Raw genomic sequence first — 27425 nt, 5'->3', positions numbered from 1 at the left:
TGCTGGTGAACCTGCTGGTGGACCTGCTGGTGGACCTGCTGGTGGACCTGCTGGTGGACCTGCTGGTGGACCTGCTGGTGGACCGACACGCTTTACAACCGCGTCATCGAACTCTTTCTTCACAGATGCTTTTTACATCTGCAGTAGCTTTGCGTTAATGTGTCTATGGTGTTGTTTTTATTATATAGTTAATTAATATCGTTACTTCTGATGTTAATAATATTTGAATGCCTCAGTGTTTTAGTTCCCCCGTTTTGTGGATTTTTTTCATCATGTTTTATTATAAATAAATGTGACTGGTTCTTTTAATAATTAGTTCTTGTCCTTGTGTTGATTAGTTAGTTGCGTTGTCTGTTAATGACGCAGCGTGTCTATGGATCCTCTGCCGTGAGGGTATTTGTGTTGCGCTTCATGTAACATTTTATTTCACTTGTCAAATATGAGGTGTTTACACAAAACAAATGATAACCTGTAGCTGTGGCGTCATAATGAGGTGATGAGGGTTTCATCTCTAGTAGAGACGGACTGGGCCACAGCCTCCCACTGACTGAAGATATGTTTACCAGTTCCTCTAACAGGGTGATACATTAAGACAATAACCAACACATATAACAGAAATGTGTGTTAAATGTATTTATAGTAATTATTGCCTTTAAATAACACAACTTCTTAAACTATCACAATGCTCATCAATTACTAAAAAAGCATTAACTTCTTAACTTAGTAATTAAACATAATTAACAATAGTGAAATGGTGACTTAAGTCGGGGGGCGTGTACGTTGAATGAACCAATCACATCGAGGTTTTAAATGGGTTCTCCTCTCTGCTGCTGTCAGTTGTCATTAAGCTCAAACCGATGGACCCGCCTCCCCTCCGGGCTCCTCCAATCAGCATCAGTCCTCCCAGTGGTGCACCAGCAGGTCTTTAGGTCTTTGCGTCTTTGGTTCTTTGTAACTTTGGTTAGGGTTAGGGTTCGGAAACGGAAGGAGAAGGACAGAGTACAGAAAGAGAAAGAGAAGGACAGAAAGAGAAAGAGAAAGGACAGAAAGAGAAGGAGAAAGGACAGAGGACAGAAAGAGAAGGAGAAGGACAGAGTACAGAAAGAGAAGGAGAAGGACAGAAAGAGAAGGAGAAGGACAGAAAGAGAAGGAGAAAGGACAGAGGACAGAAAGAGAAGGAGAAGGACAGAAAGAGAAAGAGAAAGGACAGAAAGAGAAGGAGAAAGGACAGAGGACAGAAAGAGAAGGAGAAGGACAGAGGACAGAAAGAGAAGGAGAAGGACAGAGTACAGAAAGAGAAAGGACAGAGGACAGAAAGAGAAAGGACAGAGGACAGAAAGAGAAGGAGAAGGACAGAAAGAGAAAGAGAAAGGACAGAAAGAGAAGGAGAAAGGACAGAGGACAGAAAGAGAAGGAGAAGGACAGAGTACAGAAAGAGAAAGGACAGAGGACAGAAAGAGAAAGGACAGAGGACAGAAAGAGAAGGAGAAGGACAGAAGACAGAAAGAGAAGGAGAAGGACAGAGGACAGAAAGAGAAGGAGAAAGTACAGAGGACAGAGAGAGAAGGAGAAAGGACAGACGACAGAAAGAGAAGGAGAAGGACAGAGTACAGAAAGAGAAAGGACAGAAAGAGAAGGACAGAGGACAGAAATAGAAAGAAGAGAGGACAGAAAGAGAAGGAGAAGGACAGAGTTCATAAAGAAAGGGAGAAGGACAGAGGACAGAAGGAGAAAGGACAGAAAGAGAAAGAGAAGGACAGAGGACAGAAAGAGAAAGAGAAAGGACAGAGGACAGAAAGAGAAGGAGAAGGACAGAAAGAGAAAGGACAGAAAGAGAGGGAGAAAGGACAGAGGACAGAAAGAGAAGGAGAAGGACAAAGTAAAGAAAGAGAAAGGACAGAGGACAGAAAGAGAAAGGACAGAGTACAGAAAGAGAAAGGACAGAGGACAGAAAGAGAAGGAGAAGGACAGAAGACAGAAAGAGAAGGAGAAGGACAGAGGACTGAAAGATAAAGAGAAAGGACAGAGGACAGAAGGAGAAAGAGAAGGACAGAGGACAGAAAGAGAAGGAGAAAGTACAGAGGACAGAGAGAGAAGGAGAAAGGACAGACGACAGAAAGAGAAGGAGAAGGACAGAGTACAGAAAGAGAAAGGACAGAAAGAGAAGGACAGAGGACAGAAATAGAAAGAAGAGAGGACAGAAAGAGAAGGAGAAGGACAGAGTACATAAAGAAAGGGAGAAGGACAGAGGACAGAAGGAGAAAGGACAGAAAGAGAAAGAGAAGGACAGAGGACAGAAAGAGAAAGAGAAAGGACAGAGGACAGAAGGAGAAAGGACAGAAAGAGAAAGAGAAGGACAGAGGACAGAAATAGAAAGAAGAGAGGACAGAAATAGAAGGAGAAGGACAGAGTACATAAAGAGAAAGAGAAGGACAGAGGACAGAATAGGAAAGGACAGAAAGAGAAAGAGAAGGACACAGGACAGAAAGAGAAGGAGAAAGGACAGAGGACAGAAATAGAAAGGGAAGGACAGAGTACATAAAGAGAAAGAGAAGGACAGAGGACAGAAAGAGGAGGAACTAGTACATGAAGAGAAAGAGAAGGACAGAGGACAGAAAGAGAAAGGGAAGGACAGAGGACAGAAAGAGAAAGAGAACGACAGAGTACATAAAGAGAAAGAGAAAGGACAGAGGACAGAAGGAGAAAGGACAGAAAGAGGACAGATGACAGAAAGAGAAAGAGAAGGACAGAGGACAGAAAGAGAAGGAGAAAGGACAGAGTACATGAAGAGAAAGAGAAGGACAGAGAGAGAAGGAGAAAGGACAGACGACAGAAAGAGAAGGAGAAGGACAGAGTACAGAAAGAGAAAGAGAAGGAACTAGTACATGAAGAGAAAGAGAATGACAGAGGACAGAAAGAGAAAGAGAAGGAACTAGTACATGAAGAGAAAGAGAAGGACAGAGTACAGAAAGAGAAAGAGAAGGAACTAGTACATGAAGAGAAAGAGAAGGACAGAGTACAGAAAGAGAAAGAGAAGGAACTAGTACATGAAGAGAAAGAGAAGGACAGAGGACAGAAAGAGAAAGGGAAGGACAGAGGACAGAAAGAGAAAGAGAAAGACAGAGGACAGAAAGAGGAGGAACTAGTACATGAAGAGAAAGAGAAGGACAGAGGACAGAAAGAGAAGGAGAACGACAGAGTACATAAAGAGAAAGAGAAAGGACAGAGGACAGAAGGAGAAGGAGAAAGGACAGAGGACAGAAAGAGAAAGAGAAAGGACAGAGTACATAAAGAGAAAGAGAAAGGACAGAGGACAGAAGGAGAAAGGGAAAGGACAGAAAGAGGACAGATGACAGAAAGAGAAAGAGAAGGACAGAGGACAGAAGGAGAAAGAGAAAGGACGGAGGACAGAAGGAGAAAGAGAAAGGACAGAGGACAGAAAGAGAAAGAGAAAGGACAGAGGACAGAAAGAGAAAGAGAAAGGACAGAGGACAGAAGGAGAAAGAGAAAGGACAGAGTACATAAAGAGAAAGGGAAAGGACAGATGACAGAAGGAGAAAGAGAAAGGACAGAGGACAGAAGGAGAAAGGGAAAGGACAGATGACAGAAGGAGAAAGGGAAAGGACAGAAAGAGGACAGATGACAGAAAGAGAAAGAGAAGGACAGAGGACAGAAGGAGAAAGAGAAAGGACAGAAAGAGGACAGAGGACAGAAAGAGAAAGAGAAGGACAGAGGACAGAGGACAGAAAGAGAAAGAGAAGGACAGAGGACAGAAAGAGAAAGGACAGAAAGAGGACAGAGGACAGAAGGAGAAAGGACAGAAAGAGGACAGAGGACAGAAGGAGAAAGGACAGAAAGAGGACAGATGACAGAAGGAGAAAGGACAGAAAGAGGACAGAGTACATAAAGAGAAAGAGAAAGGACAGAGGACATAAAGACAAAGGACAGAAAGAGAAAGAGAAAGGACAGAGGACGTAAAGAGAAAGAGAAAGGACAGAGGACAGAAGGAGAAAGAGAAAGGACAGAGGACAGAAAGAGAAAGGACAGAGGACAGAAGGAGAAAGAGAAAGGACAGAGGACATAAAGAGAAAGGACAGAGGACAGAAGGAGAAAGAGAAAGGACAGAGGACGTAAAGAGAAAGAGAAAGGACAGAGGACAGAAGGAGAAAGGACAGAGGACAGAAAGAGAAAGAGAAAGGACAGAGGACGTAAAGAGAAAGAGAAAGGACAGAGGACAGAAGGAGAAAGGACAGAAAGAGAAAGAGAAAGGACAGAAAGAGAAAGAGAAAGGACAGAGTACAGAAAGAGAAAGAGAAAGGACAGAGGACATAAAGAGAAAGAGAAAGGACAGAGGACAGAAGGAGAAAGAGAAAGGACAGAGGACAGAAAGAGAAAGAACAGAGGACAGAAGGAGAAAGAGAAAGGACAGAGGACATAAAGAGAAAGAGAAAGGACAGAGGACAGAAGGAGAAAGAGAAAGGACGGAGTACATAAAGAGAAAGAGAAGGACAGAGGACAGAAGGAGAAGGAGAAGGACAGAGGACAGAAGGAGAAAGGACAGAAAGAGGACAGAGGACAGAAAGAGAAGGAGAAGGACAGAAAGAGAAAGAGAAGGACAGAGGACATAAAGAGAAAGAGAAAGGACAGAGGACAGAAGGAGAAAGGACAGAAAGAGGACAGAGGACAGAAAGAGAAAGAGAACGACAGAGTACATAAAGAGAAAGAGAAAGGACAGAGGACAGAAAGAGAAAGAGAAAGGACATAAAGAGAAAGAGAAAGGACAGAGGACAGAAGGAGAAAGAGAAAGGACAGAGTACATAAAGAGAAAGAGAAAGGACAGAGGACAGAAGGAGAAAGAGAAAGGACAGAGGACAGAAAGAGAAAGAGAAAGGACAGAGGACATAAAGAGAAAGAGAAAGGACAGAGGACAGAAAGAGAAGGAGAAGGACAGAAAGAGAAAGAGAAGGACAGAGGACATAAAGAGAAAGAGAAAGGACAGAGGACAGAAAGAGAAAGAGAAAGGACAGAGGACAGAAGGAGAAAGAGAAAGGACAGATGACAGAAAGAGAAAGAGAAAGGACAGAGGACAGAAGGAGAAAGAGAAAGGACAGAGGACAGAAGGAGAAAGAGAAAGGACAGAGGACAGAAAGAGAAAGAGAAAGGACAGAGGACAGAAGGAGAAAGAGAAAGGACAGAGTACATAAAGAGAAAGAGAAAGGACAGATGACAGAAGGAGAAAGGAAAAGGACAGATGACAGAAGGAGAAAGAGAAAGGACAGAGGACAGAAAGAGAAAGAGAAAGGACAGAGGACAGAAGGAGAAAGAGAAAGGACAGAGGACAGAAAGAGAAAGAGAAAGGACAGAGGACAGAAGGAGAAAGAGAAAGGACAGAGTACATAAAGAGAAAGAGAAGGACAGAGGACAGAAGGAGAAGGAGAAGGACAGAGGACAGAAGGAGAAAGGACAGAAAGAGGACAGAGGACAGAAAGAGAAGGAGAAGGACAGAAAGAGAAAGAGAAGGACAGAGGACATAAAGAGAAAGAGAAAGGACAGAGGACAGAAAGAGAAAGAGAAAGGACAGAGGACAGAAGGAGAAAGGACAGAAAGAGGACAGAGGACAGAAAGAGAAAGAGAACGACAGAGTACATAAAGAGAAAGAGAAAGGACAGAGGACAGAAAGAGAAAGAGAAAGGACAGAAAGAGAAAGAGAAAGGACAGAGTACATAAAGAGAAAGAGAAAGGACAGAGGACAGAAGGAGAAAGAGAAGGACAGAGGACATAAAGAGAAAGAGAAAGGACAGAGAACAGAAGGAGAAAGAGAAAGGACAGAAAGAGAAAGAGAAAGGACAGAGGACAGAAGGAGAAAGAGAAAGGACAGAGTACATAAACGAAAGAGAAGGACAGAGGACAGAAGGAGAAGGAGAAGGACAGAGGACAGAAGGAGAAAGGACAGAAAGAGGACAGAGGACAGAAAGAGAAGGAGAAGGACAGAAAGAGAAAGAGAAGGACAGAGGACATAAAGAGAAAGAGAAAGGACAGAGGACAGAAGGAGAAAGGACAGAAAGAGGACAGAGGACAGAAAGAGAAGGAGAAGGACATAAAGAGAAAGAGAAGGACAGAGGACATAAAGAGAAAGGACAGAGGACAGAAAGAGAAAGAGAAAGGACAGAGGACAGAAGGAGAAAGGAAAAGGACAGATGACAGAAGGAGAAAGAGAAAGGACAGAAAGAGGACAGAGGACAGAAAGAGAAAGAGAAGGACAGAGGACATAAAGAGAAAGAGAAAGGACAGAGGACAGAAGGAGAAAGGACAGAGGACAGAAGGAGAAAGAGAAAGGACAGAGGACAGAAAGAGAAAGGACAGAGGACAGAAGGAGAAAGAGAAAGGACAGAGTACATAAAGAGAAAGAGAAGGACAGAGGACAGAAGGAGAAGGAGAAGGACAGAGGACAGAAGGAGAAAGGACAGAAAGAGGACAGAGGACAGAAGGAGAAAGAGAAAGGACAGAGTACATAAAGAGAAAGAGAAGGACAGAGTACATAAAGAGAAAGAGAATGACAGAGGACAGAAGGAGAAAGGACAGAAAGAGGACAGAGGACAGAAGGAGAAGGAGAAGGACAGAGGACAGAAAGAGAAGGAGAAGGACAGAGGACAGAAGGAGAAGGAGAAGGACAGAGGACAGAAAGAGAAAGAGAAAGGACAGAGTACATAAAGAGAAAGAGAAGGACAGAGGACAGAAGGAGAAGGAGAAGGACAGAGGACAGAAGGAGAAAGGACAGAAAGAGGACAGAGGACAGAAGGAGAAGGAGAAGGACAGAGGACAGAAAGAGAAGGACAGATAATGTGATCGTAGATCACTAGTGACTGCGTGGCGTAGACGTCCCGAAGCAGCAGCTGAAAGTGAAAGTGTTCCTCCTGCTCTATAAATATCTCTGAGGACAACGTGTTCCATTCTTCTCTGGACTCTTTGGAACGTCGTCTCTCTTCAACTTCAGGTATGTTTCTCTATTAATCTGTTGAAATAACACATCTTGTGTTCCTGCCTTGTTGATTTGAAATGAAATCATTGAGCAATGTTTCATGAATTAAAGTTCTACTTTCTGGATTTTGGTGAACTCTGTAGTTCATCTAATTGTTGTGATTATACTTTATTAACTTCGTTTTGTTTGGTTCAGTTTACTAAACTGTCTTTAAACTCATCATCTTTTTGTCTTATCTTGAATTTGGGGGGAATTATTTTGATGTTGTCTTTTGGGCGATAACAATAAAATAAATCATTACAGATCGTAGTATTGATGAGCCCGACGTTGCTGCTGCTCTTTGTTAATACGTGTTCATGTTTTGATCTCATTTATTATCATGCTGTCGGGCGGAGCTCCTCCAACACACACATAGAAACACACACACATAGAAACACACACACATAGAGACACACACACATAGAGACACACACACACACACATAGAAACACACACACACACACATATAGAAACACACACACACACACACATAGAAACACACACACATAGAAACACACACACATAGAAACACACACACATAGAAACACACACACATAGAAACACACACACATAGAGACACACACACATAGAAACACACACACATAGAAACACACACACATAGAAACACACACACATAGAAACACACACACATAGAAACACACACACATAGAGACACACACACATAGAAACACACACACATAGAAACACACACACATAGAAACACACACACATAGAAACACACACACATAGAAACACACACACATAGAAACACACACACATAGAGACACACACACATAGAAACACACACACATAGAAACACACACACATAGAAACACACACACATAGAAACACACACACATAGAAACACACACACATAGAGACACACACACATAGAAACACACACACATAGAAACACACACACATAGAAACACACACACATAGAAACACACACACATAGAGACACACACACATAGAGACACACACACACACACATAGAAACACACACACACACACATATAGAAACACACACACACACACACATAGAAACACACACACATAGAAACACACACACATAGAAACACACACACATAGAGACACACACACATAGAGACACACACACACACACATAGAAACACACACACACACACATATAGAAACACACACACACACACACATAGAAACACACACACATAGAAACACATATAAACACACACACAGACACACACATAGAAACACACACACATAGAAACACACACACACACAGACACACACAGACACACACACACACACATAGAAACACACACACACACAGACACACACAGACACACACACACACATAGAAACACACACACACACAGACACACACACACACATAGAAACACACACACACACACACATAGAAACACACACACACATAGAAACACACACACACACACACATAGAAACACACACACACACACACACACACATAGAAACACATAGAAACACACGCACACACACATAGAAACACACACACACACACACAGACACACACTCACACACACACACAGGAAGTGAAGGGTACTCGGTTGGAGGTTGTTACTTTATCAATACATGAACATGGAAACAAAAGTGAAACCTAATTCCATCGGCCGACGCCCCTTTTTTCCAGAGCAGGAAACGAGAGGCAAAGCAGACAGGAAGAGAAAGAACAGAGGAGAGGAAGAGAAGGAGAAGGACAGAGGACAGAAAGAGATAGAGAAAGAACAGAGGAGAGGAAGAGAAGGAGAAGGACAGAAAGAGAAAGGACAGAAATAGAACTACCTTCCTTTAAGTGAGTCCATATGTATAAGAATAGTTATTGATTAGTTATCAATGTGTTCCTGTGTTACTCTGCAGCCATGGGGTCGAACAGTTCTCAGCCTGAACCTCAACCGCCTCCCCAGGTGGTCCACCGTTTTACCCCTCCCCCCTCTCTATGTAAGATGATTTACCAACACAATGAAAGGTTACACAATGTTATCAGATTGTGTTTCTTATGAACGTGTGTCTTCGTTGTCAGGTTTCGATGAACCATGGAGGAGAATCGACTGGGGGTGAGTGTCTGGTCCTGAAAGGGACCTTGATGACTGAAGTTCTCTAACTACCAACGCCATGTTCAATGATTTTCAGGGATGTCAAAATCCAAAGTGTACACAGAATCAAGTTTCAAGTCCAATAAGAGGGTTAACTTTTTTTCTTCATTGTTTACTCAGACGGTTAGTTCCCAGATGATATTTTATTCTTTATCTCTGTTTACCTGCATTCTGTCAGACTGCTCCGCCCTGATTGGTCACTATTACCATAGAAACCAGAACTTTGGAGTTTATCCGCTGCACTTTGGCCGATAGTTGGAAAACTTTGAGTTGTTAGTTTATATGTTATTACAAGTTGAATTAAAAATGTTTGTCTCCAGATAGTTTCTTATTTATATTACTGGCAGTATACAATATAAATAGTTTTTCTTTTAACATTTTCTGGAAAATTACACAAATACAGTCAACACATTTAATACAGGATATTAAAGGAAAACTTCATCACAATATGGGTAGAATATGAAAATGAACAATATTCAAATAACACTCAGAGCTCCCTGCTCATTTTCTATAAAAGGTCCGCCGGCTGACTCGTACTTTGGCCGACTCTTCTGCATCTGATGTGATGTCACGTTTCCTCCCTGAGCAGAGACAAACAGAGCGCTCTGCAGTATGTGAAGGACTACAATCCTCCCACTGAAGGCCAGCAGATCAGGATTCTTCTTCATGGACCAGTTGGAGCTGGAAAGTCCAGTTTCATCAACTCCGTCAACAGTGTCTTAAGAGGCCGAATATACACTCAGGCCTTGGCAGCTAATACCGCTACCGGCTGCTTCACCAAAGAGGTACGACACAGGTGTGCTTGTGTTGAAAATATGTGGTCTGGGACACACCTGCTCACATACCTTTATGTGGTCTGGGACTCACCTGATCACATACCTTTATGGGGTCTGGGACTCACCTGATCACATACCTTTATGTGGTCTGGGACACACCTGATCACATACCTGTATGTGGTCTGGGACTCACCTGATCACATACCTTTATGTGGTCTGGGACACACCTGATCACATACCTTTATGGGGTCTGGGACTCACCTGATCACATACCTTTATGTGGTCTGGGACACACCTGATCACATACCTTTATGGGGTCTGGGACTCACCTGATCACATACCTTTATGGGGTCTGGGACTCACCTGATCACATACCTTTATGTGGTCTGGGACACACCTGATCACATACCTTTATGTGGTCTGGGACACACCTGATCACATACCTTTATGTGGTCTGGGACACACCTGATCACATACCTTTATGTGGTCTGGGACACACCTGATCACATACCTTTATGTGGTCTGGGACACACCTGATCACATACCTTTATGTGGTCTGGGACACACCTGATCACATACCTGTATGTGATCTGGGACTCACCTGCTCACATACCTTTTTCTTGGAGGCTAACTTTATCCTACTTGGCTCGGTGTGAATTGAATTCCTTCATCACCGTCACTCCCTCAAGACTTACCGGTTTGTCTCCTTGGAGCACAAATATGTATTCACTCTTCTTTCAAAGTTCTTCCCTCTGCATCAATCGTTCTGTTCTTGGACCTTTTGGGGATTATTTGTCGATCTTTATCAACTCAATCACTTGTCTTTAGTGAAACTCCGATATGGAAACACTGATTTCTCACAAAATCAACATGCATTGTGGGAGATGGAGTCTATGGTCAATGTACACAGAAAAGCAGCATAGACTTTAGTTTGAAGATGATCATGTGCCTTTCAAGCTGTTGCGGGCCACATAAAATGACAACTATGCCGTATGTTCATACTAGCTTGCTATGGATGTCTATTCCTTCCCTCTAAAGATAATAATAATAAACTGCACTTTTTCTCCATATCTACTTTACAGTACACAACCTACAAGATCCAGAGAGGAGGCCCAGAGCCGTACTACCCTTTTGTCTTCAATGACATCATGGGCCTGGATCCACTCAAAGGTGTCCTGGTGGACGACATCAAACTGGCTTTAAAGGGACACGTGAAGAACGGTTACAAGGTGCAAACTTTACTGAAAGCTTTTCCACAAAATGACTTAATGGGATTCATTTGAATTATATTGTAAAACAGTCTTTTAACTGGATTCAATTGTGTTTTCCAGTTCAACCCTGAATCCAGCTTGTCAGAGGACGATAGATTCTACAACAGTTCCCCAAACCTCAACGACAAAGTTCATGTTCTGGTTTGTGTCGTTCCTGCCGACACCGTTTCTGGAATGAATGATAGAACTGTGCAGAAGATTCAAGACATCAGGATGGAAGCCAGTAAACTGAGTGAGAGCAGAAACCTCTGTTTATTCTTCTCTGCAGTGTTTTTAATAGAAATGTCACTTCCATAGCGTTGATTGTGGGTCACATGATCAGAGTTTCATGATAAGTGACGGGACTCAACAGTCTTCTACCTTTTGTCCTGGCAGAGATCCCTCAGGTGGCCATTCTCACCAAAATTGATGAAGTCAGTCCTGAAGTCAAAAAGGATTTAAAGAACGTCTACAAGGTCAAGTACCTGAAGGAAAAGGTATGTTTGATCAGCAATATTATGCATTTGCTCAGAGAGCAAATTAGAAATGTCGTTGTACACACAAAACATTTTCAATATATGACCACGATCTGACTTCTGCACCAATTCAGGGTGCTGATCGTTCACTGACGGCAGGACTTCAGTAAAAGATGTTGAACATGTGACAGACCCCACACATAAGGGTTCCCCACACATCAGGTGTTAGATCCTGAATATTGAACATGTTTCGTAGTTGAGATCTGCAATCTGTGCGGCAATAAACAAATGATCTTCAGATCCATCAAAAGTGTCAGAAACGGTCTGTTCTGGTTTTGCTTCCTGAACATTTACTTTTATATGAATCCCTCAAATTAAGCACATGTTGCATTCTCTCTAATGGCCAGCAGGGGGCGACTCCTCTGGTTGTATTAATAAACTTGTGATTTGCTTCAGAACACACAGCTCGATAAATGATCCAAATAATCATCATCATACCTTCGGATCAGTGCAGTGAGAACAAAGCCCTCAATCGTTCAGAGTTGTATTCTAATCTTTTCTTATTGTAGATGGAGGAGTTCAGTGCCAATGTGGGAATCCCAATGAACTGCATCTTCCCCGTGAAGAACTACGATTCAGAAATCGACCTCGACAATGACGTTGACTCGCTGATCCTGAGCTCACTGAAACAGATCATCAACTTCGGAGAAGACCGCATCAACTTCCACCAGAGTCAGTCTGAATCCTCAGACTGAAATGTTTGAACGCAGCATTACAAGAAATATTTCAGGATGTCAAAATAACAATCTGCAAGATTTCCAGTGGGATCTCGTTTATGATTTTCATTACATTACGTTCTTTCTTTAAAGCTTCTTAAAAATGTGTGTGTCTCAGCAGCATTAAATATGCATTAAATACCATTAAAATGTATATCTGCTTTTTTACGTCTTTCTGAAAAACCAAAAACATGTGTTTGACACAAAGTAGTGTTAAAAGTGTTAAAATAACGTTTCCTCTGAGGAGATATAAAATATCTCCTGTATATGCATGTTCAATTCATTTATTTTCTATAGCCCAAACTCCCCTCCGAAGGCTTTACAATCTGTACACATACAACATCCCTGACCTTTGACCTCACATAGGATCAGGAAAAAATAGTAGTAGGCATAGACCACGATCCAGACCTTCACAATCCATGAAACAGGAGGTAGAGAGGTGAGGGAGGGGGCATCGTGAAGGATCAAGGGCACTCCTCTCCTTCAGCTTCATGGTTGGTGTGCTGGGATTCTGGTGTGGATAGCCCCACGTTGACCACAGATGCGAGCAGAAGAAAGGCGTGGGGCTATCTGTTAGAGTTTAGAGCATGTGTTTTCAATTTGCATTAAAGAATGTACACCCTATGAATGTAATTACTGTAGCTAACAGAAGAAGAGTAATACGTTGTTGTTTTACTTATTCTATACCGTTCACCCTGAGGACAAGAGGTCAACAGGTTTAATGTGCCTCCCCACATACCTCACACACCACACATGGCTCAGGGTCATCTCAGACTGATAAGGGACTGGACAAACTGTTCCCTCATTCTGTGTGGGAGAACCACTTCAATAAAAAGGACTGTCTGGAGAGTGGCGAGCCAGAGTGTTTTGGAGACGTGCAGCTCAACATTCTCCTTGCAGCAAGTAAAACCAAGAGCTTGAGTCTGTCATCTATGGTCATTGGAGTGTGGGTCTGATAATTGAACTTTCCCTTCAATCTTCATTGCGGTGGGTGTGGTCAGCACTACCAGGTAGGGTCCAGTCCGCCTTGACTCGATCCACTTCCTATTGTAGGTTTTGAGATAGACCCACTGACCTTGCCTTCTGTGGTTCTGGAACAACATCCCTCTCTTTACCTGTTGAAGCAGTACTTCATGTATACATGCCAATCACTGGACATAGCTTTGTATTTCTTTGGTTAGTATATCCAATGGGGGACCTTTATGAGGTCCTCTCAGGTACAGTGTAGGCATAGGCGTCTTGTACACATGACATCTATTGCTTCTGTCCATCCGGGGAGAGGGATCCTCCTCTGTTGCTCTCCTGAAGGGTTCTTCCTTTTTTTCCCTGTCAAAGGTTATTTTTGGGGAGTTTTTCCTGATCCGATGTGAGGTCAAAGGTCAGGGATGTCGTATGTGTACAGATTGTAAAGCCCTCTGAGGGGAGTTTGTAATTTGTGATTTTGGGCTATACAAAATAAACTGAATTGAACTAACAGTAGTTCCCACTGGTATACATACATGAGGGGTTTTGGGATGTACTTAATCTTCTGAAATAATAAGGTAAAACTGGGAGGTCAGTCGAATCAGGCAAAATCCAGGGTCGACGGGACAGACGAAACAGGGTCAGAACAGGTAGATCAGGCATGGGCCAACGGTACACTGGAGCATTTGGCACTAACACACAAGACAATCTGGAAGAGGACAAGTGCAAGTGAGGGGACCTAAGTAGTGAGGGACTAATGAGGAAATGGGCAACAGGTGAAACGGGTGTCAGGACCAGGTGAAGGGAATCAGGGATGATCAGGTGTGACGGGCAGGATCTGAAATGACATGTGAGTTAATTAACTAGTCAGACAGGGTGAAAACAACTAATATGAAGGGGAATTCCTGACACTGCCTCTGCACGACCTCTGCCATGATCTCTGCCCCTCCCAGGTCGGCCTGAGGCGGAGTCCAGGTCTGGGTCACCCGATTTCCTCAGTACCTCAGAAAGACTAGGATAAATAGCATTTGGGTGAATGGGCGGACTAATTGTAGCGTTCTTTGTAGGCTCTTCGAACTTTAGTGAATTGAATGCTTTCAATCTCTGACTCTCCCTTCTTTCTGACTCATATTTTCACATTTGAAATGCTTCCCAGTCTGCCTTAAATATCACATTCTTTTTCTGCTTTCTTTTGGACCGGATTGGATGCTGAGCTGCACTGCTCTTCTGCATTTCCCTCAGTTGCACCTTTAACTGTTGAATTGATTTTCACTTTCCATTTAAAGGAAAACCCACATCAACCCAATTTTGCATTTGATTTAAACTGCCAGAATAACATTCTGACTAAACTTACAGGTGTTGCAGGATACTGATATCATGATTTTTAACCATCTCTCCTTTACTTATTATTATTATTATTATTATTATTATTAGATATTTATATAACCATGTAAAATCAATTGAGAACCAATTCTCATTTATAATGATGAGCTGGCCAAGAGGCAGTAGCACAGTCCAGACAAGTGACACAAACAGCACAGATACAATACAGTATGACAAACACATGAGAAAATGGCTAAAAACAATATAGGTAAATTAATAAACACTGTTAAAAAAAAGGCAGATTACTGGATGTTCTTTCAAAAAAAAGGAAGAGAGAGAGAAGTGATGGCTGGTCAGCAAGTACAGCAGTCAAATATGACTTGTTGCAGCTTTTGTTTGAACATGTTGAGAGATGAGAACTGTTAGTTTGAACATGTTGAACTGTTAGTTTGAACATGTTGAGAGGTGAGAACTGTTAGTTTGAACATGTTGAGAGATGAGAACTGTTAGTTTGAACATGTTGAGAGATGAGAACTGTTAGTTTGAACATGTTGAGAGATGAGAGCTGTTAGTTTGAACATGTTGAACTGTTAGTTTGAACATGTTGAGAGATGAGAACTGTTAGTTTGAACATGTTGAGAAGTGAGAACTGTTAGTTTGAACATGTTGAGAAGTGAGAACTGTTAGTTTGAACATGTTGAGAAGTGAGAGCTGTTAGTTTGAACATGTTGAGAGGTGAGAACTGTTAGTTTGAACATGTTGAGAGGTGAGAACTGTTAGTTTGAACATGTTCAGAGATGAGAACTGTTAGTTTGAACATGTTGAGAAGTGAGAACTGTTAGTTTGAACATGTTGAGAGGTGAGAACTGTTAGTTTGAACATGTTGAGAAGTGAGAACTGTTAGTTTGAACATGTTCAGAGATGAGAACTGTTAGTTTGAACATGTTGAGAGGTGAGAACTGTTAGTTTGAACATGTTGAGAAGTGAGAGCTGTTAGTTTGAACATGTTGAGAGGTGAGAACTGTTAGTTTGAACATGTTGAGAGGTGAGAACTGTTAGTTTGAACATGTTGAGAGGTGAGAACTGTTAGTTTGAACATGTTGAGAGATGAGAACTGTTAGTTTGAACATGTTGAGAAGTGAGAACTGTTAGTTTGAACATGTTGAGAGGTGAGAACTGTTAGTTTGAACATGTTGAGAAGTGAGAACTGTTAGTTTGAACATGTTGAGAGATGAGAACTGTTAGTTTGAACATGTTGAGAGGTGAGAACTGTTAGTTTGAACATGTTGAGAGATGAGAACTGTTAGTTTGAACATGTTGAGAGGTGAGAACTGTTAGTTTGAACATGTTGAGAGATGAGAACTGTTAGTTTCAACATGTTGAGAAGTGAGAGCTGCTAGTTTGAACATGTTGAGAAGTGAGAACTGTTAGTTTGAACATGTTCAGAGATGAGAACTGTTAGTTTGAACATGTTGAGAGATGAGAGCTGTTAGTTTGAACATATTGAGAGATGAGAACTGTTAGTTTGAACATGTTGAGAAGTGAGAACTGTTAGTTTGAACATGTTGAGAGGTGAGAACTGTTAGTTTGAACATGTTGAGAGGTGAGAACTGTACTCTGAGCGCTGCCCATTATCTAGTTACCCCGGAGTGTACGGCAATTCATTTTTTCAGGATTCAGTAGATGCATCCAGACTCGTGAACAGTACCAAATGAATAATTAAAGCACGTCAGTGACCGTTGCTAAATCTCTAGTTATCTGTCCTCTGTATTAACCACAGGATAACTATTACACGTCTGTCAATAATTCTCAATAATTGTGAGGCAGATCAATCAACCCTTTAACGGCAGCTTCTCACCCTCGGGGAGGGATCATCTATCTTATGGCCTTCTGTGCGCCTGACGGAGTCCATCCCATCCTCGTCGCCAATTTGTGATGGAAATTAATGTATAGTTTCCTGGTGAGAAATCAAAAGTACTTTAAGCACGATTATCTTTGAATACTTCATTACAGGATAAGATATAGAAAGATTATTACGAGTTTACAAGTCATCAAACATGACAGAAGTCATGATACAATTCAGCTGAATAGGACAGAAGGTTCTCTCTCCTGTAGGGAAGAGAGCAAATATCATCGTTCCAAGGCTATATAATTAATCAGATTGCATAGAGTTCATTTTTCCTCCGACATAGACCACCGAGTCGAATGTCACGGTTAGGTCAAACCACATCACATCACATCACGAGAGCCGTACAGACAGTAACATCGCGGAGTAACTAAAAACTGAACCTAAGAGAATGGGACATAAATGGGAAGGACGTCATCATAATCCTGGGCACTACCCTGCTACATCCATCATGTATCTGAGATTCAACATCACATAGCGCCGCTCCACAGTATAAGGTTGCTTGCTTGTGAGACGCCATACTATGATTGTTTTGGCCAGATCATCTGACAGGACGGGAGGTCACTGGCCTTAGCTTAACATAGCCTTCCTATATATTTTAAGACTCTCTCCAGACTAACTGAGATTTTTCCAAATTGGTACAATGCCATGTCTTTTCAACTCTTCATGATGTTTGCTTTAATTTGCTGGTTTGAGGGTTGATGGAGCTAACTTCCTTTGTTTTATTATCATCTAGGGCAATACAGTCTAGTGTCATTCTCAGTGAGCCTGTAGCACTATCGACAATATGATCAATCTGGGACGGACTAAAGTTAGTGTGGTATATTCTCCGCTTCCTTAGAAGATTGGCTTATAAGATACCGTTCCACATTGACTGTATGTTATCGCCAAATCTTGATATATGATACCGCTCCCTGTGTCCAGAAGGTATGTGTGTAGATTGGGGGATTCCTGTGTGATGTTATCTCAAATTCTGTGCAAGGCGACTGGCTGGATATAACCGTCGTTCCTTGCAGTGTCCAGGAGACTTTCTGATTAACCGAGAAGTCTGACTAGTCGCCCGTTCCTGACCTGTGATTCCTGTCTGTAATAAAACTTTATTATACCAGAAAGAACACTTTCACCGGAGATTCCTTCAGCATCATTCTTCAACATCACTGCGGCTTGAAAGATACGACATTAGCACAGGAGTTGTTTGATTGACACATTGAGACGTGGTATTGAATCAAATGCAGAAGGAATCGCTTCTTTAAATTTAGCTACAGCACTGTCAGTTAGACATCTATTTTTTCAATTCAGTTTATTTTGTATAGCCCAATATCACAAATTTGCCTCAGAGGGCTTAACAATCTGTACACATACGACATCCCTGACCTTTGACTCCCCAAAAATAACCTTTCACAGGGAAAAAAGTGAAGAAACCTTCAGGAGAGCAACAGAGGAGGATCCCTCTCCCCGGATGGACAGATGAATAGATGTCATGTGACCAGATGAACAGAGTTACAGAGTTACAGAAACATTCAATGAATATGACAGATGTATGAATGGAACTCCAATCCATGAAACAGAAGGAGGTAGAGAGGGGGGGGGGGGGGGCGGGGTATCAGCAGGGCCAATGGGAGGCCGGCTCACCAGGCATCAGACACCTCCAGGTCCAATGGACCCTATGAGACGTGAAGTCACAACGACTCCGGGGAGGAAGCAGAGTTAATAAGGTGCAATGGAGAGATGTAAATGCATCCATAAGGAGAGAGAGAAGAGGAGATAGGTGCTCAGTGTATCCTAAAACATCCCCCAGCAGCCTATAAGCCTATAGCAGCATATCAAGGGGCTGGACCAGGGCAGACCTGATTCAGCCCTAACTATAAGCACTATTAAAGAGGAAAGTCTTAAGTCTATTCTTGAATGAGGTGACTGTGTCTGCCTCCTGGACTGAAAGTGGAAGCTGGTTCCATAAAAGAGGAGCTTGATAACTGAAGGCTCTGGCTCCCATCCTACTTTTTAGGACTCTAGGAACCACGAGTAGCCCCGCATTTAGTGAGCAGCTCTCTAGTGGGGCAATATGGTACTACAAGCTGCTTAAGATATGATGGTGCATCACCAATCAAGGCTTTGTAGGTGAGGAGAAGAGTTTTAAATGTGATTCTTGATTTTACAGGGAGCCAGTGCAGCGCAGCTAATACAGGAGTCATGTGATCTCTTTTCTTAGTTTTTGTGAGTACACGAGCTGCAGCATTCTGGATCAACTGGAGGGACTTAAGAGACTTATTAGAGCAGCCTGATAATAAGGAGTTGCAGTAATCTAGTCTGGAAGTAACAAACGCGTGAACCAGCTTTTCTGCATCTTTTTGAGACAAGATGTGCCGGATTTTTGAAATGTTACGTAGATGAAAAAATGCAATCCTTGAGATTTGCTTAACGTGGGAGTTAAAGGACAAGTCCTGATCAAAGATAACTATAGATTCTTTACATCTGGTGTAGAAACTTTTGACTAACGGTGTATACTCCGGGAGTATAAACTCAAAAGTTATGAGGTAATGGTCTGACAGAAGAGGGTTCTGTGGGAAGACCTCCAAATGCTCAATGTCAATGCCATATGTAAGAACAAGGTGGAGGGTGTGGCCAAAGCAGTGAGTGGGTTTCTGTACTCTGACAGAAGCCAATCGAGTCCAACAATGAGATAAATGCAGTACTAAGGCAATTATTATCAATATCCACATGAATATTAAAATCTCCTACAATAATAACCTTATCAGTTTTAAGGACTAAACTTGATAAACACTCTAAAAATTCAGATATAAATTCTGAATATGTACCTGGTGGCCGGTACAGTATAACAAATAGGATTGGCTGTAATGTTTTCCAGGTTGGATGTGAAAGACTAAGAACAAGGCTTTCAAATGAGTTGTAGTTTAGTTTAGGTTTAGGATTCATTAATAGGCTTGAGTCAAAGATGGCTGCTACTCCACCTCCACCATTTTGTTGCACTGTTGCGTTGGTGGTGTTAACCTTTATGAGGTCATTTTGTATGACTCTTCTTCTGGGTACTTTTTGTTTAATTAATCTAAGTGTCCGTGGGGCAGACAGTCTTTGTGGGGTTTGGGGGGTTGTCACAGTTTCGTTCAGCTAATAAACGGCTAGGAAGAGCTACTTGTGGTAGGCTGGCTAACTACAATAGCTAACGATTTAGCTTCCATTAACAACACTTTGTGTAACTCAACATTGTGTAAACTTTGACAAGTAGAAATACATTTTAATGGTAATAATAATAATCACATTGTGCTGAAGGTGTAAAATGCAGATTTATTGTGTTCCAGCTGTTAGTGAAGCTACATGGTGGTGAAATTGGGGGAAATATTATAACACGGGACTTGATGATTCTATTGCTACGGCATGAAATGTTTGGTATCTTTAGAAGCTTTTGGATGTCTATCAAAATTAATATAAACAATGTTAAGAATAAACATCATGAGATGTAAAAATAGAGACGATTCATAAAGAAAATTAAAAGCCCTGAAAACATCTTTGTTATGAAAGTTTATATGAGTTCTATGTTGTAATACGAAGCTAAAATGGAAGATTAGCTTCCGCTTAGGCGTCAGGTAATGGGGATCCAGTTAATAAACAAAACTAAAACACTTCAGTTCATTCACATTCTATTCTTACCGCTTCACCACATGCCACATTGTTATGTCATTTAAATCTGATCAAACCACAATAAAGAAGCAGATTAACTGACTTATAATATGAATATTTTTCTTTTTTACTTTAAATGTTGATTTTTAGTCAAGCATATTTAATGCTTCTGAGACACGCAAGTTTTTAAGACGCTTTAAAGAAAAAACATTTCAGTCTGAGGATTCAGACTGACTGGTGGAAGTTGATGCCGTCTTCTCCGAAGTTGATGATCTGTTTCAGTGAGCTCAGGATCAGCGAGTCAACGTCATTGTCGAGGTCGATTTCTGAATCGTAGTTCTTCACGGGGAAGATGCAGTTCATTGGGATTCCCACATTGGCACTGAACTCCTCCATCTACAATAAGAAAAGATTAGAATACAACTCTGAACGATTGAGGGCTTTGTTCTCACTGCACTGATCCGAAGGTATGATGATGATTATTTGGATCATTTATCGAGCTGTGTGTTCTGAAGCAAATCACAAGTTTATTAATACAACCAGAGGAGTCGCCCCCTGCTGGCCATTAGAGAGAATGCAACATGTGCTTAATTTGAGGGATTCATATAAAAGTGAATGTTCAGGAAGCAAAACCAGAACAGACCGTTTCTGACACTTTTGATGGATCTGAAGATCATTTGTTTATTGCCGCACAGATTGCAGATCTCAACTACGAAACATGTTCAATATTCAGGATCTAACACCTGATGTGTGGGGAACCCTTATGTGTGGGGTCTGTCACATGTTCAACATCTTTTACTGAAGTCCTGCCGTCAGTGAACGATCAGCACCCTGAATTGGTGCAGAAGTCAGATCGTGGTCATATATTGAAAATGTTTTGTGTGTACAACGACATTTCTAATTTGCTCTCTGAGCAAATGCATAATATTGCTGATCAAACATACCTTTTCCTTCAGGTACTTGACCTTGTAGACGTTCTTTAAATCCTTTTTGACTTCAGGACTGACATCAATTTTGGTGAGAATGGCCACCTGAGGGATCTCTGCCAGGACAAAAGGTAGAAGACTGTTGAGTCCCGTCACTTATCATGAAACTCTGATCATGTGACCCACAATCAACGCTATGGAAGTGACATTTCTATTAAAAACACTGCAGAGAAGAATAAACAGAGGTTTCTGCTCTCACTCAGTTTACTGGCTTCCATCCTGATGTCTTGAATCTTCTGCACAGTTCTATCATTCATTCCAGAAACGGTGTCGGCAGGAACGACACAAACCAGAACATGAACTTTGTCGTTGAGGTTTGGGGAACTGTTGTAGAATCTATCGTCCTCTGACAAGCTGGATTCAGGGTTGAACTGGAAAACACAATTGAATCCAGTTAAAAGACTGTTTTACAATATAATTCAAATGAATCCCATTAAGTCATTTTGTGGAAAAGCTTTCAGTAAAGTTTGCACCTTGTAACCGTTCTTCACGTGTCCCTTTAAAGCCAGTTTGACGTCGTCCACCAGGACACCTTTGAGTGGATCCAGGCCCATGATGTCATTGAAGACAAAAGGGTAGTACGGCTCTGGGCCTCCTCTCTGGATCTTGTAGGTTGTGTACTGTAAAGTAGATATGGAGAAAAAGTGCAGTTTATTATTATTATCTTTAGAGGGAAGGAATAGACATCCATAGCAAGCTAGTATGAACATACGGCATAGTTGTCATTTTATGTGGCCCGCAACAGCTTGAAAGGCACATGATCATCTTCAAACTAAAGTCTATGCTGCTTTTCTGTGTACATTGACCATAGACTCCATCTCCCACAATGCATGTTGATTTTGTGAGAAATCAGTGTTTCCATATCGGAGTTTCACTAAAGACAAGTGATTGAGTTGATAAAGATCGACAAATAATCCCCAAAAGGTCCAAGAACAGAACGATTGATGCAGAGGGAAGAACTTTGAAAGAAGAGTGAATACATATTTGTGCTCCAAGGAGACAAACCGGTAAGTCTTGAGGGAGTGACGGTGATGAAGGAATTCAATTCACACCGAGCCAAGTAGGATAAAGTTAGCCTCCAAGAAAAAGGTATGTGAGCAGGTGTGTCCCAGACCACATAAAGGTATGTGATCAGGTGAGTCCCAGACCCCATAAAGGTATGTGATCAGGTGTGTCCCAGACCACATAAAGGTATGTGATCAGGTGTGTCCCAGACCCCATAAAGGTATGTGATCAGGTGAGTCCCAGACCACATAAAGGTATGTGATCAGGTGAGTCCCAGACCCCATAAAGGTATGTGATCAGGTGAGTCCCAGACCACATAAAGGTATGTGATAAGGTGTGTCCCAGACCACATAAAGGTATGTGATCAGGTGTGTCCCAGACCCCATAAAGGTATGTGATCAGGTGAGTCCCAGACCCCATAAAGGTATGTGATCAGGTGAGTCCCAGACCACATAAAGGTATGTGATAAGGTGTGTCCCAGACCACATAAAGGTATGTGATCAGGTGTGTCCCAGACCCCATAAAGGTATGTGATCAGGTGAGTCCCAGACCACATAAAGGTATGTGATCAGGTGAGTCCCAGACCACATAAAGGTATGTGAGCAGGTGAGTCCCAGACCACATAAAGGTATGTGATCAGGTGAGTCCCAGACCACATAAAGGTATGTGATCAGGTGAGTCCCAGACCACATAAAGGTATGTGAGCAGGTGAGTCCCAGACCACATAAAGGTATGTGATCAGGTGAGTCCCAGACCACATAAAGGTATGTGATCAGGTGAGTCCCAGACCACATAAAGGTATGTGATCAGGTGAGTCCCAGATCACATAAAGGTATGTGATCAGGTGAGTCCCAGACCACATAAAGGTATGTGAGCAGGTGAGTCCCAGACCACATAAAGGTATGTGATCAGGTGTGTCCCAGACCACATAAAGGTATGTGATCAGGTGAGTCCCAGACCCCATAAAGGTATGTGATCAGGTGAGTCCCAGACCACATAAAGGTATGTGATCAGGTGTGTCCCAGACCCCATAAAGGTATGTGATCAGGTGTGTCCCAGACCACATAAAGGTATGTGATCAGGTGAGTCCCAGATCACATAAAGGTATGTGATCAGGTGTGTCCCAGACCCCATAAAGGTATGTGATCAGGTGTGTCCCAGACCACATAAAGGTATGTGATCAGGTGTGTCCCAGACCCCATAAAGGTATGTGATCAGGTGAGTCCCAGACCACATAAAGGTATGTGATCAGGTGAGTCCCAGACCCCATAAAGGTATGTGATCAGGTGAGTCCCAGACCACATAAAGGTATGTGATAAGGTGTGTCCCAGACCACATAAAGGTATGTGATCAGGTGTGTCCCAGACCCCATAAAGGTATGTGATCAGGTGAGTCCCAGACCCCATAAAGGTATGTGATCAGGTGAGTCCCAGACCACATAAAGGTATGTGATAAGGTGTGTCCCAGACCACATAAAGGTATGTGATCAGGTGTGTCCCAGACCCCATAAAGGTATGTGATCAGGTGAGTCCCAGACCACATAAAGGTATGTGATCAGGTGAGTCCCAGACCACATAAAGGTATGTGAGCAGGTGAGTCCCAGACCACATAAAGGTATGTGATCAGGTGAGTCCCAGACCACATAAAGGTATGTGATCAGGTGAGTCCCAGACCACATAAAGGTATGTGATCAGGTGAGTCCCAGACCACATAAAGGTATGTGATCAGGTGAGTCCCAGACCACATAAAGGTATGTGATCAGGTGTGTCCCAGACCACATAAAGGTATGTGATCAGGTGAGTCCCAGATCACATAAAGGTATGTGATCAGGTGAGTCCCAGACCACATAAAGGTATGTGAGCAGGTGAGTCCCAGACCACATAAAGGTATGTGATCAGGTGTGTCCCAGACCACATAAAGGTATGTGATCAGGTGAGTCCCAGACCCCATAAAGGTATGTGATCAGGTGAGTCCCAGACCACATAAAGGTATGTGATCAGGTGTGTCCCAGACCCCATAAAGGTATGTGATCAGGTGTGTCCCAGACCACATAAAGGTATGTGATCAGGTGAGTCCCAGATCACATAAAGGTATGTGATCAGGTGTGTCCCAGACCCCATAAAGGTATGTGATCAGGTGAGTCCCAGACCACATAAAGGTATGTGATCAGGTGAGTCCCAGACCACATAAAGGTATGTGATCAGGTGAGTCCCAGACCCCATAAAGGTATGTGATCAGGTGAGTCCCAGACCACATAAAGGTATGTGATCAGGTGTGTCCCAGACCACATATTTTCAACACAAGCACACCTGTGTCGTACCTCTTTGGTGAAGCAGCCGGTAGCGGTATTAGCTGCCAAGGCCTGAGTGTATATTCGGCCTCTTAAGACACTGTTGACGGAGTTGATGAAACTGGACTTTCCAGCTCCAACTGGTCCATGAAGAAGAATCCTGATCTGCTGGCCTTCAGTGGGAGGATTGTAGTCCTTCACATACTGCAGAGCGCTCTGTTTGTCTCTGCTCAGGGAGGAAACGTGACATCACATCAGACTTTAACAACAACGCACACAACAAGTGTAAATTACTCAGGAGGTTTCTGTAAGACACACAAGCAAACACAAAGAGGTTCAAAGTCTCAAACTATTGTTAAGTGTAATTCTTTCTTTGCTTTTTGATTTATATGTATTGCCTTTGGATTTGGAGCATTTTCACTCTCAACGTGTTTGTAGCTAACAATGCTATCAATGCTAACAACAGCAGCAGTGTTTAAATGTCAGCAGTATTATATCGCACTAATATGTGATTTATTCACAACCTAAATCAAGTAATTGAAGAGCATATGTTGGTAATTAGAGAACTTCAGTCATCAAGGTCCCTTTCAGGACCAGACTCTCACCCCCAGTCGATGCTCCTCCATGGTTCATCGAAACCTGACAACGAGACACACGTTCATCACAGATAGAAATCCTTTTTGTGAATGATTTTCAAAGTGAATCTTACATGGAGAGGGTGGAGGTGGAGGTTTGATGAAAGATCTGATCCATTGAGACATATCTATAGTAAAAGTAACATTCAGTCATTTATTGTGAAGTTAACTGGAAGGAATATTTCAATGTTATATTCCATCACAGTGTCTTTGATTTCTTTACTTGTTAAATTAAAGTGGAAAAATACAAACTAAAATGTGTTAATGTTGATTGTACGGAGCATATTTAAAATAACCCAAACTATAAAACATTACACATTTAAAGCTTTCAATGAAAAAGTAATTTACATCTTAATTTACTGATGTCAATCATATCATTCATACGGTTTATGGACTGAAAGGTCAAACTGAGAGAAACTCAACTCAACTAAACAGTCAAAGTTTCTCTGAATTGTTGTCAGGTGACTGTTGGTCTCAGAGGAATCAGTCATGACGTCATAGTTTCACTGAGGAGCTCAGAATTTAATGTTTTTTACAGAATCTGTTTAAAGTAATGTAATATCACAATTTAAAGCTTAGTTTCGGTTTCTTTGTCTGACTGAAGGTCTCGTCACACGCGATGTGTTCACGGACCGTTGGAAAGATGAGTCTCAATAAACATTGTGTTTTTTACAGCTGCTGGCTTTGATAAACGGTTGAGTTTAGTGATACGTCATGAGTTTCAATCCCTCCGGCGGATTCTGGGGGTTTAGAGGGTAAATACACAACAACTAGATGAACTACAGAGTTCACCAAAAACAGGATTTAACTGAAACTAAATAAAACTTTAACAACTTTAACTTACGAGCAACGTCGCAATGATTTCATGAAAAACTCAATAATAATAATTCATAATTGTATTCTGTAAAAAAACAAGTTAAAATCAACAATTCCCAAAAAAGCAAAAGTTACATTTCAAGCTTTCAACAGACTTTAAAGAGGAACTCAAACCTGAAAGTGGAACACAGGCAGCGTCCAGACACTAAAGGAGCCGTTTCACCGCAGCACAGTTCAGCTGAGACTACTTTCACTTTCACCAGATGCCCTGTGACGTCATAATCACCATCATCAGGGGGTGGGGACTAAACACAGTTTTCACTTGCCTTCAAAGAATAAACAGGAAGTCGCATAAACATTGACTTCCGGTTAGATCTGTAGGCTACTTGTAGTTTACTGACCTCGTTCGGATTTACTCATGTATTTATAAATGTATATTCATATAGAAATGTGTGTATTGTTAGCGTCGTTCAGAACCGTCTGCATGGGAAGAGCCTTTGGAAGAATTCAGCCAACAACTTCTCTCGTTCTGGTGGATTTATTCTTCTTTCCTAGAACCGGAAGTCCGGCCTTTACATACACAGATGTCGTCACAGGTTCGATTGCATCATCCTCACTTCTAATTGGTGCTGAACTAACGAGGAGGAGGAGCATCGTTCCATCTAACAGAACCTGCCAGGCCGGTCCACGTGTTGTGTTGTGTATCTATTCAGGAGAAGCACACATTCAGCAGACAAAAGCATCACATTATTACAATATATAAGCATTTATAATATCTGCATCCTTTGTTCTTTTTATGGCTGCCTGTGAAACACATTACTCCTCGTTTGGATATGTTAAATAAATAAGCTTTATTATTATCACCCACTGCCCTCGATGGACTGGCGGCCTGTCCAGGGTGTCCCCTGCCTTCGCCCTATGTCAGCTGGGATAGGCTCCAGCGCCCCCGCGACCCTAATGAGGATAAGCGGTATTGAAAATGGATGGATGGATTATCACCCACACTATCTGTCTTTAAAATGAAACCTGAGACTATATTAATAAAGTAATATATGAACCAGGTTATTTATATTAATAAAGTAATATATGAACCAGGTTGTTTATATTAATAAAGTAATATATGAACCAGGTTGTTCATATTAATAAAGTAATATATGAACCAGGTTGTTTATATTAATAAAGTAATACTATGAACCAGGTTGTTTATATTAATAAAGTAATATATGAACCAGGTTGTTTATATTAATAAGTCCCCAGTCCCTTTGATGACAGGAGACTAATAACTGTGTCTTTAATAGTATTAATACAGTGATGATAACTGTGTCTTTATTAGTATTAATACAGTGATAATAACTGTGTCTTTATTAGTATTAATACAGTGATAATAACTGTGTCTTTATTAGTATTAATACAGTGATAATAACTGTGTCTTTATTAGTATCATGTGATCAGTCC

At 41.8% G+C, this 27425-nt stretch overlaps 2 protein-coding genes across 2 annotated transcripts; one reads left to right on the top strand and one right to left on the bottom strand.

Annotated features, from left to right (window-relative positions):
* The first annotated feature begins 6863 nt into the window (after nt 1-6863).
* On the top strand, nt 6864-12571 carry LOC117727144 (interferon-induced protein 44-like). The gene is made up of 8 exons (XM_034527243.1): nt 6864-6994; nt 8897-8977; nt 9060-9093; nt 9722-9917; nt 10991-11137; nt 11240-11411; nt 11555-11655; nt 12204-12571. Exons 2-8 carry the CDS (start codon nt 8899-8901, stop codon nt 12387-12389), a joined length of 915 nt encoding a protein of 304 aa, XP_034383134.1. The 5' UTR covers nt 6864-6994; nt 8897-8898; the 3' UTR covers nt 12390-12571.
* A 7314-nt stretch (nt 12572-19885) lies between these two features.
* LOC117727146 (interferon-induced protein 44-like) lies at nt 19886-26256 on the bottom strand. Its single transcript, XM_034527246.1, has 8 exons — nt 26145-26256; nt 25229-25282; nt 25125-25158; nt 24550-24745; nt 21698-21844; nt 21424-21595; nt 21183-21280; nt 19886-20634 (listed from the first exon to the last, which is right to left on the bottom strand). Exons 2-8 carry the CDS (start codon nt 25278-25280, stop codon nt 20464-20466), a joined length of 870 nt encoding a protein of 289 aa, XP_034383137.1. The 5' UTR covers nt 25281-25282; nt 26145-26256; the 3' UTR covers nt 19886-20463.
* Nucleotides 26257-27425: the final 1169 nt, after the last annotated feature.

Source organism: Cyclopterus lumpus, chromosome 24 (genome assembly GCF_009769545.1).
Source record: "Cyclopterus lumpus isolate fCycLum1 chromosome 24, fCycLum1.pri, whole genome shotgun sequence".
NCBI classification, from domain to species: domain Eukaryota; kingdom Metazoa; phylum Chordata; class Actinopteri; order Perciformes; family Cyclopteridae; genus Cyclopterus; species Cyclopterus lumpus.
Note: the sequence above shows the minus strand (reverse complement) of the source record. Positions and strands in the feature narration are given on the sequence as shown.